At 37.2% G+C, this 15,846-nt stretch overlaps 1 protein-coding gene across 1 annotated transcript in view; it reads right to left on the bottom strand.

Annotated features, from left to right (window-relative positions):
• The window catches only part of TNKS2 (tankyrase 2), a gene marked incomplete at both ends in the record, with an annotated part of 60,135 nt that overhangs the window by 26,517 nt on the left and 17,772 nt on the right, over nucleotides 1-15,846 (bottom strand). Inside the window, 5 exons of the mRNA XM_084245113.1 lie at nucleotides 7,508-7,679; nucleotides 10,365-10,443; nucleotides 10,524-10,615; nucleotides 13,233-13,354; nucleotides 14,450-14,636. Of these exons, the coding sequence (XP_084101239.1) occupies nucleotides 7,508-7,679; nucleotides 10,365-10,443; nucleotides 10,524-10,615; nucleotides 13,233-13,354; nucleotides 14,450-14,636 (652 nt within the window). The remainder of the gene's footprint in view (nucleotides 1-7,507; nucleotides 7,680-10,364; nucleotides 10,444-10,523; nucleotides 10,616-13,232; nucleotides 13,355-14,449; nucleotides 14,637-15,846) is intronic.

Consider the following 15,846-nt stretch of genomic DNA (forward strand, 5'->3'; position numbering starts at 1 on the left):
GGCAAAGAAGAAATGGAAGTATGTCTAAAAGCTGAATTTAAAAAAGCATCTACTACTTCTGTCATTCATCTACTTCTGTCATTCATCTACTATTTCTGTACACACACATTCATCCAAGGAAAATATAAAGAATCATAATACCTAATGCTGACTAAGTAGGAATGTGAAATGGTACATAATCTTTGTAGAAAATTTTTTAATGGTTACATATTATTCTTTGACCTGGAAGTTCCACTGTGATAATTTATTCTAAGACACTGCTTGGAAAAGAAAGAGCACTTAGCACAAAACTGGCCAGACTGTAAAATGCCCATCACTAGGCAACTTAATAGCATTAGTGTTATTGCCCCCCAAAATGACACTGAAAGGAATGCATAGTATATGGGGAAGTATAGGGCATCTTGAATGCAGTCTTAAGAGTTCATTCAGCTGGAGCAGCTCCTAGGTTTTATCAATCTGCCCCATCAATTCAAACAATATTATTCAAAATGGGGTTCCAGATCATATAGGATCACCAAGAGTCACTGTTTTAAGATACAAAAGGTTCAATCTGTTACATTTCTTTTCATTTGAGCTTTGAGATATCAAAGGCACTCCATTAAATTTTGTAAAATGTAAAAATACAGGCACAGGCTTTTTAAAATTTATTGGGCCTTATTTTTAAGCCGAAATGTTTAATCTATGCCAAGTGTGTAGATCTTTGATCAAAATATTTTGAAATGTAATGAATGAGTGCACAATAGTTACGTTTTTGTAAGTTAAATAACTGGTTTCCTTGTTAAAATTCTACAGCCCTTATTTTGGATCTAAAAAAAGGTAAAGAGGCAGGGCCAGTCTTGAATATATTAATTACCATGATTACTCTACCAAAGAGTCAGCTATACCTTTTTAAGATTTCCTTTCTTTAAAAACAAGCAGCAGGAGAGGGGGCGGAGCAACATGGCGGCGAGGAGACACTGCGAGTAAGATCTCCCATTAAAAAAAAGTTAATAGGGAGGAAAAGCGGCAGGTCCCAGTGAGAACTGGGACACGGAAGATAAACGGGTGACTCCAGCAAACTACCCAAAGAAGAAAGTGGCCATAAAAGAGGACTAGAAGGGAGGGAAGCGCAGAACCCTGCTCCCCTCCCCCGCCCACAGAGGCGGCACTCTCCGACCGGCAGAGAGGAGGAAAACAACAAACCAAAACGGCCAACAAGAACAAACGACGCAGCAAGCAGGACTGTGAGTGGAAAGGAACTATTGCAGCCACCACACCCCGTGAACGGGAGCTGAGGCGAACCCTGCAGGATTCGCCACGGCGGTGAGCGAACTGCTCCAGGCACCATTAGAGAAGAACAAAGACCCCGGGAGACACGCACACAGCCCGGGCTGCTGGTAAGCTTGCGTGGAAAAGCGGCGCGCTGGGCGCGCTTGAAAAGCAAGTGCAGACCGGGATCGCGGCTGCCCAGGTCCCCGCGCCTGCGACCTAGGCTTGCGGGGAGACGCGGAGGTCCTCACTGAGGTGAAGGTCCCTCCCTGAGTAAGCAGGAACCAGGTGCCCAGGCACGGGAGCGGTGCAAAAGGCGCCCTTCCCGCGCCACTGAACTGGGCTACAGCCCGCGTCCTGGAACTGAGGGCTTTGAACTGAGACCCGGGGCACGAAAATTCAGGGTGTGGGTTCTCCACGACGGTGGGGCACAAGGCAGACACAGCACCCCAAAGCTGTTGAGGTGTACCCTACCATTCCCGCTCTGTTCCCTGTCCCACGGGGTGGGGGGAGGCGAAAAACAGCCCCCCAAGGACAATAGGAGAGATCTCTGGCGCCACCTAGCGACCAGAAAAAGTCACTAACACCCCATAGAACAGGAAATTTCTTAAGACTGCTTGAAAAGGGCAGAAGGCTTCTGGAGGACCCAGTGGCCAGCCGGGAAGTTAGCCCACGCCAGGCCCCTTCCGACCAGCAGTCTGAGCCCACAGAGGGAGCAGGCACCCACGTCCGGGGCAGACCGGGTGCGCAGAAGAGTGTGCCTGAAACCGGAGGCGCAGGGACTGCATCCCGCTTCGCCATTTTAGAACAGGGACATTTCTTCAGTATAAACTGCCTAAAACCAGCAAAAAGCTCCCCCAGAAGACAGAGATGGCTCCTGGAAGAGCCAGAGGGGAGCGGAGAAGTTCACCCAAGATGCCAGTCAGTCCGAGCAACACAGTGTCCCAACGCATACGACAAATTAGAAAACAGACAGTAGGGAGTAGAAGAACCACACGCAACCTAACAACTCCTCAGGAAAGAAGCACACCACAAAAAGAAAACCACTCCCCAGATTGCAACGACAGCAACTTGGAAGAACTTCTGAGCCTTCCAGAAAGAGAATTTAAAATTGCCACGATTAAAAAAGTGATAGATCAGAAGAAGGAAATTGAGTCCCTAAAGAGGGAAGTAAAAGAAATGCAGGAGATCAAAGAATTAATGGAGGAACTAAAGAACTCTGGGAAAAGCAATGAAAGCAGAATAGGTGAAATGGAAGAGCGAATAAGTACTCTTGAAGACACAGAAATAAAAAGAACCAAAACAGAAAAGGAAAGATAAGTACGAAGGAAAAAGAATGAAGAAAGACTTCGGGAACTATCTGACTCCATGAGGAAAGGAAATATAAGAGTTATAGGAATTCCAGAAGGAGAGGAGAGAGATGTAGGAACAGAGAAAATATTCATGGATATAATTGAAGAGAACTTCCCAAATGCGAAGGAGCTGAAAATTGATATACAAGAAGCAAGAAGAACACCAAACTTCCACGACGAAAGGAAAAACACAGCAAGACACATAATAGTAAAGCTCCCAAGAATCCAGGACAAGGAAAAAATAATGAAGCTGACAAGAGGGAAGAAACAGATAACATTCAAAGGAAAACCAATCAGGCTGACATCAGACTTCTCTGAAGAAACACTATGGGCAAGGAGAGAGTGGAGGGACATAGTCAACAGACTCCAAGAAAACAGATGCCAACCAAGAATACTCTATCCCGCAAAGCTCTCTTTCCTCCATGAAGAAAGAATATGGACCTTCCCAGACAAAGAGAAACTCCGGAATTTCATTACGACTAAACCCCCACTCCAAAAAATACTACAAGGAATCCTAAAGCCAGAACCTCAGAGGGACGAATAACAACGAAAGAAGACCAAAAAAAAAAAAAAAAAAAAAAAAAAAAAAAAAAAAAAAGTTATTAAAAGAATAAATAAATAAAATCAAAGGAAAGACAAACATAATGGCAAATACAGATGCTAACATAACAATATTAACTCTAAATGTAAATGGACTAAACTCTTCAATAAAAAGACACAGAGTTGCAGCCTGGATTAAGAAACAAAACCCAACCTTTTGCTGTCTCCAGGAAACACATTTAGCTACAAAAGATAAAAATAGGCTCAAAGTCAAAGGATGGAAAACAATCCTACAAACAAATGGGCCAAAAAAGAAAGCAGGAACAGCTATACTTATATCAGATAAAACAGACTTCAAACTCAAAAAAATAAAAAGAGACCCCAATGGTCACTACATTATGATTAAGGGGACAATACTTCAAGAAGAAATAACACTCATTAACATATACTCACCAAACGAAAGAGCACCAAAATATATCAGACAACTATTGGCATCTCTGAAAACAGACATCAGAGAAAACACATACGTAGTGGGAGACTTCAACACACCACTATCAACAATGGATAGATCAACAAGACAAAAAATAAGTAAAGAAACTAAAGCTCTAAATAAGGACCTAGAGCATTTGGGCTTAACAGACATCTATAGAACACTAAACCCAAAAAAAAAACGGAGTACACATTTTTCTCAAGCGCACACGGATCATTCTCCAGGATCGATCACATACTGGGGCACAAGACAAACATCAACAGATACACCAAGATTGAAATCATACCAACCATCTTTTCTGACCACGAAGGCATCAAACTAGAAATAAATCATAAAAAGAAGGCAAGGAACTATCCTACCTCATGGAGATTAAAAGCCACACTACTGGAAGACCACTGGACTAACAAGGAGATCAAAGAAGAAATTAAAAAATTCTTTGAATTGAATGACAAGGAGGACACCAAAATCCTAAATGTATGGGATGCAGCAAAAGCAGTAATAAGAGGAAAATATATAGCAATAGAAGCTCACATCAAAAAACAAGAAAGAACTCAAAGAAACAACCTAATATCGAAGCTCAAAGATCTAGAAAAAGAACAACAAAAAAACCCCAAAACCAGTAGAAGAAAAGAAATAATAAAAACCAAAGCAGAAATAAATGAAATTGAAACTAAAAAAACAATCCAAAAGATCAATGAAACCAAGAGCTGGTTCTTTGAAAAAATAAATAAAATAGACAAACCCCTAGCCAGGCTCACAAAGGAAAAAAGGGAGAAAGCACAAATACACAGCATCATAAATGAAAGAGGAGAAATCACAACGGACACAGCAGAAATCAAAAGAATAATCAGTAACTACTATGAACAGTTATATGGAAACAAGTTCAACAATTTAGAGGAGATGGACAAAATCCTACAACTCTACAATCACCCAAAGCTAGATAAAGAAGAAATAGAACACCTAAACAGACCAATTACAAGCAGCGAAATTGAAATGGTAATCAAAAACCTCCCCAAAAACAAAAGCCCAGGACCTGATGGATTTACAAATGAATTCTACCAAACATTCAGAGACGAATTAGTGCCTATCCTTCACAAACTCTTCCAAAAAATTGAGAAGGGACAATACCAAAAACGTTCTATGAAGCCAATATTACACTAATACCAAAACCGAATAAGGACAACAAAAAAAGGAAAGCTATAGGCCAATCTCCCTAATGAACACTGATGCAAAAATCCTCAATAAAATTTTAGCTATCAGAATCCAACAATGTATCCATAAGATAATTCACCACGACCAAGTTGGATTCATTCCAGGGGCACAAGGATGGTTTAACATCCGAAAATCAATCAACGTTATCCAACACATCAACAAAAAGAAATATAAAAACCATATGATAATATCAATAGATGCTGAGAAAGCTTTCGACAAAGTGCAACAACCATTCATGATAAAAGCCCTTGAAATTCTTGGGATACAAGGAACATACCTCAACATCATAAAGGCCATCTATGACAAGCCAACAGCCAGTATCATTCTCAATGGTGAAAAGCTGAAAGCAATTCCATTAAGATCTGGAACAAGACAAGGATGTCCACTCTCACCACTGCTTTTCAATATAATACTGGAAGTCCTAGCCAGAGCAATAAGACAAGAGAAAGACATCCAAGGAATCCAAATAGGAAAAGAAGAAGTCAAACTATCACTATTTGCAGATGATATGATAATATACATAGAGAACCCCAAAATCTCCACAGAAAAACTAATTCAACTCATCAATCAATTCAGTAAAGTGGCAGGATACAAAATCAACACGCAAAAGTCAGTAGCCTTCCTATACACAAACAATAAATATGAAGAAGAAAAAATCAAAAAAACCATCCCTTTTATTATCGAAACAAAAAAAATCAAATATTTGGGAATAAATCTAACAAAAGAGGTAAAGGACCTATACAAAGAAAACTATAAAACACTGTTAAAAGAAATAGAAGAAGACACAAAGAAATGGAAAGACATCCCCTGTTCATGGATTGGAAGAATAAACATTATTAAAATGGCCATCCTACCAAAAGCAATATACAGATTCAATGCTATTCCAATCAAAATCTCAATGGCATTCTTCAAAGAAATAGAACAATTATTGATGAAATTCATATGGAATCACCAAAAACCCTGAATAGCCAAAGCTCTACTGAAAAAAAAAGAAGGAAATGGAGGCATCACACTCCCAGACTTCAAACTATACTACAAAGCCATAATCATCAAAACTGCATGGTATTGGAACAAGAACAGACATACAGACCAATGGAATCGAACAGAAAATCCAGAAATAAACCCACAGATTTATGGTCAACTAATCTTTGACAAAGGAGCAAAGACTATGCATTGGAGCAAAGAAAGTTTGTTCAATAAATGGTGCTGGGAAAACTGGGTCGCTACATGCAAAAGAATGAAGCTTGACCACTACCTCACACCATACACAAAAATCAACTCAAAATGGATTAAAGAACTAGACATAAGACCTGAAACCATAAAATACATAGAAGGAAATATAGGCGAAACACTACATGATTTGCACATCAAAGACATCTTTACAGACACATCACCCAAAGCAGTGATAGTGAAGACAAAGATAAACAGCTGGGACTACATCAAATTAAAGAGCTTCTGCACAGCAAAAGAGACAATAACAAAAACAAAGAGAAACCCCACCAACTGGGAGAACATTTTTGCACCCAACACTAATGATAAAGGACTGATCACAAAAATCTGCAAAGAGCTGATGAGACTCAGCAACAACAAAGAAAATAATCCAGTCAAAAAATGGGCAGAAGAGCTAAAAAGAAACTTCTCTGAAGAGGAAATGCAAATGGCCAACAGACATATGAAAAAATGTTCAACATCACTTGTAATCAGGGAAATGCAAATCAAAACTACCATGAGATACCATCTTACACCAGTGAGAATGGCACATATTAAAAAAACTAGCAACAACAAATGTTGGCGAGGGTGTGGAGAAAAAGGAACTCTTCTGCACTGTTGGTGGGAGTGCAAACTGGTCCAACCACTATGGAGAGCTGTGTGGAGATTTCTGGACCTACTAAACATAGAGCTTCCATATGATCCAGCAATTCCACTCCTAGGTATTTACCCAGAGGACACAGAAACATCAATTCCAAAGAGCACCTGCACCCCTATGTTTATAGCAGCACTATTTACAATAGCTAAGCTTTGGAAACAACCCAAATGCCCAAAAATAGATGACTGGATCAAGAAGATGTGGTACATATATACCATGGAATATTACTCAGCATTCAAAAAAGATAAACACATGCAATTTGCAGCAACATGGATGGCGCTGGAAGGGATCATGCTCAGCGAAATAAGCCAAAAAGAAAAAGAAAAATACCGGATGGTCTCACTCATAGCAGGTATCTAGAAAACTTAAATAAGGGACCAGGAAAATGAATATAAGAAAGTGAAAATCAAAATCAACTATGAACCAGAGACACTTTTTGGGGGGTGGGGGGCGGGAGGGGAAGGATTGGGGTCAGAATGGGGCGTTTGCAATTGTATGGGGGAATATAAAAATAAAATTTATTATTTAAAAAAAATAAAATAAAAACAAGCAGCAACAATTGTACCTTACTACATTTAAAGCTTTCTAGAGAAAAACTTAAGAGCTATTTACTTAGAGAAATTGTGCAGGAAATGCCTCTGGAACAAAATCATAATTAAGACCTAACAACATCTGGGCACTAATTATCATAAGCTGATGAAAGAAGTGAAAAAATTCAGTTTTTTTTGTAGTATGAATTTCCACGTGATGTGTGAAAAACTTTAAAGGTTAAAGTAATTTCTTGGATGCATTTAGTACCTTGGAGAAGTTGCTGCACATTTTCATTTCCCATTTGTAAAGCAGTAAAACCCTGAAGGGATATGATGTTAGGATCACACCCATAGCTGAGGAGTAGGCGGCAGGTTTGTAGATGACCACAATGTGCAGCTCTGTGCAGAGAAGTCTGACCGAGATTATCCAGAGCATTAACCTTAACAATGCAGAAAAAGCTGTTATTAGCCTGTATTGCAACATTTAAAACCATTCAATCATGTACTTAACACTTGCTACTAATTAAAAAAGTCTAAGTTATTCTCTTAGGAAGCCTATTATCCAGCATCAAACCAAGTATTTTTGCTCAGATTGAGCATAAATTCACCAACATAAGATCCAATTATGCAGAAGTATGAGATGCTGATTAACAGTTGTGTTTAGCATATGGTATTCATAGATCCACCTCATTTAGAACTAGACACTGCCTGAGAATGTCTAATCCATGTACTTTTATGGTTTTCTGAGGTCCAGAAAAGTGGAAACCCAAGATAAATTGTAACAAAGCCAGAGTTAAATTGGCATTAAAACACATTTCTATTAGCGTAATCTATCTCATTTATCATGTAAAATATAATCTGTATGTATAAACACTATGGTATATTCAGCCAAGGAAATAGTTCTCAGAGATAAAATGGAACAACCTATTTTCTCAGACGGGGGCAGCATGCCATGCCACCATCCCTGTGATAGAAGTGAACTTGAAAAAAAAAAGGAACAAACTGTTGATATCGCCGAATTTCCAAAAAATAAGGAAAAAACCTTACACTAGAGTATATGTTGTATGACTCCACAGGCACCTAGGCGGCCTAGGAACTGGCTAATCTAATTTACGTTGGAAAAAGATTGCTACTTTTAGGGGGTGGAGATTGTCTTGGATGGGCGTTGTCTCTGTCATGAGATAAAAGTGTTCCATCTTGAAGAATTCTAATTACACTGGTGTATATACGCATTACTCAAAATTTAGTAAATATACATTTAAAAATGTGCATTTCATTGCATGTAAATTTTATATGCAAAAAAAGGGGTAAACAAATATTGGCTTCCAGTTAACGCCTGTGTGGAAACATTTAAAAAGAAGTAATTTAATGTAAAAATAAAGAGAATTAATTTGCAAATTACTTTGAAATTTATCAAAAGAAATGTTAATGTTGATGGATAGAGAAACTGACATGTAATAAAAAATATTAAATTGTTAGTGACAGAATCTAGGTAGTGGGTATATAGTTATTCTTTATAAAATTCTTTCAACTTTGTTGTATTTTTGAAAATTTTCATAATAAAAACAATCACTTGTAAGACTCCCAGTTCATCCTCAGCCACTCCTAATTGAGAAATTAAGCTCCTCAGTAATCAATACCATGGCCACTAGTGTATTGAGACAGTGCCCAGTGCATTCATGGAACTGGGGACTATCTGAAAAGGAATAGAATTAAGATTTTCCTAATGACTCCAAAAACTGGACTATAAAAAGCAAGTTTCCATACTTAACAGAATCCAAAAACGGACTTAAAATGCTATGGGCACTTAATCTATTTATTCACAAACCAAAACTCACCCAAATGTGAAATACATCCATTTGAAAACTTTGAGTATACCCAACTCTGTGTTTAGATTAGGGTGATCAACTTGTCCTGGTTTATCTGGATTTCCCAGATTTTTAGCTCCTGTGCTCTTGGAAATCCCTTCAGTGATGGATAAACCTGGGTGGTTGGTCACCCTAGTCAAGATTGTTTCACAACTCAAATTTAGTAAGTAATGCACTACATGTACGAAAAAAGCAATCAATTAAAAGTTACAGAACAGAGAGACAAATGAGATATGCCAAGCAGTCCAGCAGAAATAAACTTTATTTTATTCAATAAATTACATCAGGAAATATTGATATTATACATGATCAAGAATTCCCCCATATCAGAGAGAAGTTAAGACACTGAGAGGCAACACAAAAGAAATAGAATTCTATGTAGTTCCTTGAGTTGAAACCCTGGGAAGAATAGATCAGAAAACTATTCTGCAAGGCACATTTAGGGAAGGGCCTCAAGGGCCACCCCAGGGGTCTGAGACCTCTATTCCTGTCTTCTCACTTCATTCAGAGCAGCTTCAGTCTTTCTGCTTTATAATGAATTTATACTAATGATGTTTGCAGAAGGCAAGAATCTGTTGAATTAAGTGATGGTCATCTATTTCAATCTGAGATGCTATGTGTAACGGTTACTGAGTATTTTTAAAAGTCCCTGGGTAAGAAATAATGATTTCAAGCCTCGATAAAAGCATGATTATCTATGAATAAAATGCTTTATATAGAAGCACCAAGTAAAGAAAAGTAACTTCTCAATGTAGGGAGCTTATAAAGATTTCGGTCCAATTATTTAAGTAATGCAGTTCCTTCTGTGACAAGTTTATAGACTTAAGTCACTGAAATAACAAAGGGGAAGCACTTTGGCCAACAAAATTAATAAGCGCTATCATGGTAACTAAGGAACAGAAGGTACAACTGAGAAAAAGGTAACAAGTCAGAAAGAGTATGTCTCTAGTTGAGGATATGTTGACGAGTGTAATATTAGAAAAAGATCTTAAGGATAACCCGACCAATGGGCTGTGGTTAAAAGGAATGGAAAAGTAAAGATATATAGGAATACTGTATTTTTGAGTAAAATCATAGGCTTTCTAGCAAAAACTTAGATATAAAAAGTGTATCTGGCAGGATTAATATTGAATACAGATTATGAAGGAAAAAAGTATAACTTATAAGAGAGTAAACAGTTCAGGAAGTCGGGCATTTCTTGTACTAAATAGAAAGTAACTCATTTTACTACCAAAGATTACCAAAAAGGAAGTATACCTTTGCTTCATGTTTCACCACTACTTCGACAACATCATTATGCGCTTTCTCAGATGCCACGTGCAGAGGAGTCAAGAATCTTAAAGAAAAGCCAGACAATGAATGTATTTTTCAAAAAATAATATGTCAATAATTTTTAATTATTGAGATTATACTTACTCTTTAGTCTTTTCATTGATGTTTGCTCCTTTTCTTAGCAACAGTTCACATATTTGCTTTCTTTTGGGATATGGAGATGCCGCGGCACAATGCTAGATAATTTAAATTGTAGCATTAATCAAGGACTATACATAATTGATTTTTTTTAAAAGAAAAAGTTTATTAAGGAGAAAAGGAACAAAGATAAAGTGGGACTCCCAGGCCAGTAGAAGCCATAACTGATTTTTAAGAACATTTGTGTTTTCAATCAAGAACAGTCAAGATGTTAACTTTATCTTGTGTCATTTTGGACCCAACTTTGCTCTTCAAAGACCTTCTATAGGACAGAATGTGCAACGATTACCAAATTCATACAGGGCCTGAAACTCCTATCTTCTAAGAGAGAACTGCAATTAAAAATTCCTATCAAGGGCCTCCCCGGTGGCACAGCGGTTGAGTGCTGGGTTGCGAAGCTGCCCACAGCCTCTGCAGCGCCGGTTCGATCCCCGGCCACTGGCAAGGGTCCCACAAGGTGCGCAGACACCTCCTGCCTCCGGCTGCTCCCCTCAGCAGTGTATTTCGTCAGTCTGTCTGTTGTGCTCCCCGCTCTGACTCTGGTGAATTCTTTCACCCTCCCGCGCTTCTGACTGTACCCAGTGCTTGCATAAATTTAAAAAAAAAAAAAATTCCTATCAAGCTATAGTTGCCATTTATCTTTGAAAAAGTGAATGCTGATGTGATGGAAAACTTTATGACCAAAAATTTAGTAACGAACACTCTTTTTCAAAACTGCTGCCAGATATAGCATGGTATTTATGTTGTTTTTTAAAGGTTAATGAAATACCCCAAAGGTTGGGTTTCCTTACATGGAGATAACAGAGCACCCATGAGCTCTGGACTCTGCTTAGTAATAGTACTGCTGGAATAGCTGACCAGCTGAGTAGTATTCATTTCCCTCTGAACTATTTGCTCCAAAGAATAGAGGATGGACTGATTTTGGCAAAATCAGTGGTAGACAATGATACACTCTGAGTTGGATACTGCAGCATCTATGTCTCTGAAGTATCAGGGAGGAAAGGAGACAGGAAGTAGCAATTTGAGAGTTATAAACTTAGTATCTTATGGTGATGTCTCAAATCCTTTTATCCCCAACATCCCAGGGTGATACTCATACACAACAGGTGTTCATAAATGTCAGAATGAGTGAATGACGAACTCAATTCATATTATGGTAAGTTAAAACTGAACCCTGAGAATTCTTGGAATAAAAATTTTGGCTAACTGTTAAGTTGCTCTATATATCTAAATATACAGCACACATAAATCAGTCCTGATTTTAACCTATTATTAATTATAAAGTCTATCTGACTTTGATTCAGATTCATTCATTCTTTGGTGCTATTGCTGTACTGTCACCAAAATCACTCCTTTACTCTTAGTAAAACCATTTCTAATTGAACATAGTTCCTTTGAGATATATATATATATATATATATATATATATATATGGCTTTTATTGCAGAACATCTAGTAGGATAGCAGAGAGAATAGAAATAGTCATTTCTAAGAATTCTTGATCACATTCATTTCAAACTGCACCTACCCCTATTCCTCCGCTCTAGGAATCTCTGGACACTTGGGAGACACTGTCCCTGCACCACAACTATCCACCAATACTCAAGTATGTTTTAAGGTTATTGAAGAAAATAAGTGAATAGTAGAATATTTAGGGGAAAACAATATGTAATACTAGTTTTTCAGACCAGAAACTTCTCCATGTCAATCTCGCCAAGTTTCTCTATACTATTTTGATGCACTTAGGATTTTAATTGCACAATAGCATTACTGACTAGTCTGAAGCTTTTCTATTTTTTTAATTGAATATTTTTTACAAGTAGCAAAAAGATCTAAAATGTTTGAAAGGTAGATTTCTACTTAAAGTTCACAAAGTTTATATCATGGCACAAGGGAGTGAAAAAACTGCAAAAAATATTGGGCGAGTAAACCTGCCCCTAAACACATTCATTTACTTAGTGTCAACTTTCCTTACCCAAAAAGCACGTTCTGCATTCATACAGCAGGACTTAACATTTTTCCTTTTAAACTTCTACTTAAAAGATAGCCTCTTAGCATATCATTCCCCTCTCCTAACTTTCATCACTTACCGCTGCTAGTTTCCATTCTGGTCTGAATGCTTTCCTGCAGGCTGCCAGATTCTCATGTACTTTCTTATAGCCCCACAGAGCTGTTAGTACCTCTATTAGGGAAGCAGCCACTACCCACCAGATACTTTATTCACATATTATAGAAGGAATATATATAGACCTTAGATCGAACTGTGAAAAAAATTCGAATACCAAGTGGTTTTTATCATGATGTCAAGGTTTTCTTTTTCATTATTCCACTGGGTTCCAAATTTTCAATCATCATTTATAATTTTTATAATTAAAAAAAGGTAAATTACAAATATCATTTATGATAAAAAGTGACATAAATATATGCCAATGTATGAATAAAATTATTTTTGGAAGTGTATTCAAATGAGTAATGTCTTAAAGAGAGGTTGAGGTTGTCTATTTTTCAGTATTGTTTAACATTTTTTCCTTATATATGTGCAATGCTATTACTAAAAGTAGGGTATTATTCTGTATCAGCAAAATAAATACAATAGTGTGATTAATTTAGCATGTTTTTTTACCGTATTTAAGGAATGGAAATCTGAAACATTACCAATGCTGTCTCATGAGTCTGAGGATGCTTGAAATTCACCATTTCTAGAGAGAGATGTTTTTTAATTCGTGTAACATCAGCTTCCCGTGCAGCCTGCAGCAGTGAGTGGCCTTTAAATTCATCTAGGTAAAGACAAAGCATTTGAATCTGCATGAGAATTATCAAATCAACAGGACTTTCCTAGTAAAAGACTACGTGTATTTTTTTTAACTTATTTTCAAAATTATCTAACTGATTAATGTGTTAAAGAAGGACTCCAAATATAACCTCTGAAAAGGGAGACAGTGGTATTCCAGTTCCCCACAGTTAGGACTCAGCTTATCCCCAAGTGCACATACAGCAAGTGTAACTCATGGCTAATTTAAGGCTTATGTTGGTCTGGAAGTATCTACTACTGTAATATATTCCAGATCAGAGTTCTGAGAATTTTCTAGGAAAATTTCCATAGAAGAAAGTTTCCACAGAACTTTTCTCAGTAAAGAAATAAAACAAAGGGTGGTCATAGCCCTTGCACTAGCATTATGGTAGTAGCAGTTGGTTTGCTCAAACATATCAGAGAATTGGAGACGACTACACAAGTTGGATACTTCCAAGAGCCACCCACTAATGAATGTATGAGAATATTCTCTCAAGAGTCCTTTCTTTTTTTCATTAAACTTGTGAAACCAACCGCTATCCTTTATTATTCCAAAATAGTACAAATTTCCTATTTGTGGATAGTAATACCATACCTGAGTTAGGTGGCTATTTTTCACATTTATTTCAGTCATGGACATAAAACCACAAACCTACCTAGGTACCATCGTATGTTAGGATGGTAAAATGTGGGGAGACTATGTTTATAAGACAATGCTACAATAAAACTTTAATTTCACAGATTAATTAAAATGTCAAATCAAAGATAAGAACAAACCCCAAATACTTTTTTAAAAAAACCTATCATTTCTAAGACATACATGTACACAGACACACACATATGCATACATAAACATTAAAGCATATAACTTGACTTGGGAAAAAAAGAGTATAAATACATGTTCTTTTCATAGCATAGAGAATAAGTAGCAACCTCCAAATGATTACATATGCTAACCTGAATAATAACCACAGACACCCATGGCTAAGGAAAAAAATTCTATTATTTAAACAATTATGAAACAAAAATTTTATTTTATTTATGGGTATAGATGGTAGCTAAACAATAATTTTGTACTCACATGCTAATCTTTCTTTTAACTGTGGTGTGGGTGCCAAGTCTATAGCACTTTTGTTGTGACAATTCAGTAATGTTGGATCTGCACCATAACTTAGGAGAAGAGAACACACTTCAACCCTGTTCTTAGAAGCTGCCTCATGAAGAGGAGTAAATTGCCACAAGTCCATTGCATTTACGCAGGCACCATGCTGGTGGGGGAAGGGAGGAAACACACATATTTAGTGTTCAATTTTCAAGAGAATTTAGAATTATTAGTACTGTGTAATTTAACATCATGCAAGCTTAAACAGGCAATATCCCCAAAGTTCACTTTTTAAACCCATTATTTCAGAGAGGTTTTTTTTTTCCCTCTACATGGAAAAACATTAACTGGTTGCTATGTCAAGGGCCTACTTAATTCTTTTACTGCTAAAAAGCAGGTATGAACAAAGCTTTAGATTTAGCCTACAAATTTTTCCAAAAATTTTTCCGTTTTGAGGTATAACTTATATATGGTAAAATGCAGCTAAGTTAGATGAGGTTTTTTTTTTTTTTAAGATTTTTTTTTTTTTTTTGAGAAGAACTGGGGTGTAGGCCAGAGGTACAGGGGAGAGGGTGTAGAGGATTTACCAAAGACAGAGTGGGGCACAGAACAGGCAGATTTGAATGAAATACACTGCTGTGGGGAGCAGCGGGCAACACAAAAGAGGTCTGCTGCACCATGCAGGTTAGCTCCCTAGCTGGGGAAAGAACTCAGGCCACAGTGGTGGGCCTTTGCAGTGGTAGCGCTGAGACTTTACCACTAGGTCACCAGGGAGGCCCCTTAGTTTGATGAGTTTTGACAAATGTTTTTATTCATATACCATTATCTAAATCAAGATATAGAACACTTTCAAAAAGCCAGAATGTTCCCTCATGCTTCCTTTACAAACAATTTCTGCCCCTTTCTGGCCATTAGCGCCATATATTGTTAGGCTGTGCCTGTTCATGAATTTCAGGAAAATGGAATAACAGTATATACTTCTGTGTCTAGCTCCTTTCACAATGTTCTGTGAGATTCATTCATGATGTTTTATTAATATTTTTTGTTAAGTGGCATTATATTGCATAGATTATACAGAAATGTCATCATCCTACTATCTGACATTTTAGTTTTCTTAAATGTCTGTATTATCTTTGCATTGTCATCATCAATGTCTGAGTTCTGAAGCTCCATATCCTTGGCTAAAACTTAGTATTGTCAATCTTTTCAACTGTAGCTACTAATAAATATTACAGTTAATCACACAAGCTGAATTAGTTCAACTTTCCATCAACAGAAATTCCTCTCACAGCATTCCTGTAAATAGAACTAGTTTTGTAGAACATTCAACAATGGGAAACTATCAACAAACATGGCTTTTTATAATTATCAGGTAA

Source organism: Talpa europaea, assembly GCF_964194135.1.
Source record: "Talpa europaea genome assembly, chromosome: 10".
Taxonomy (NCBI): domain Eukaryota; kingdom Metazoa; phylum Chordata; class Mammalia; order Eulipotyphla; family Talpidae; genus Talpa; species Talpa europaea.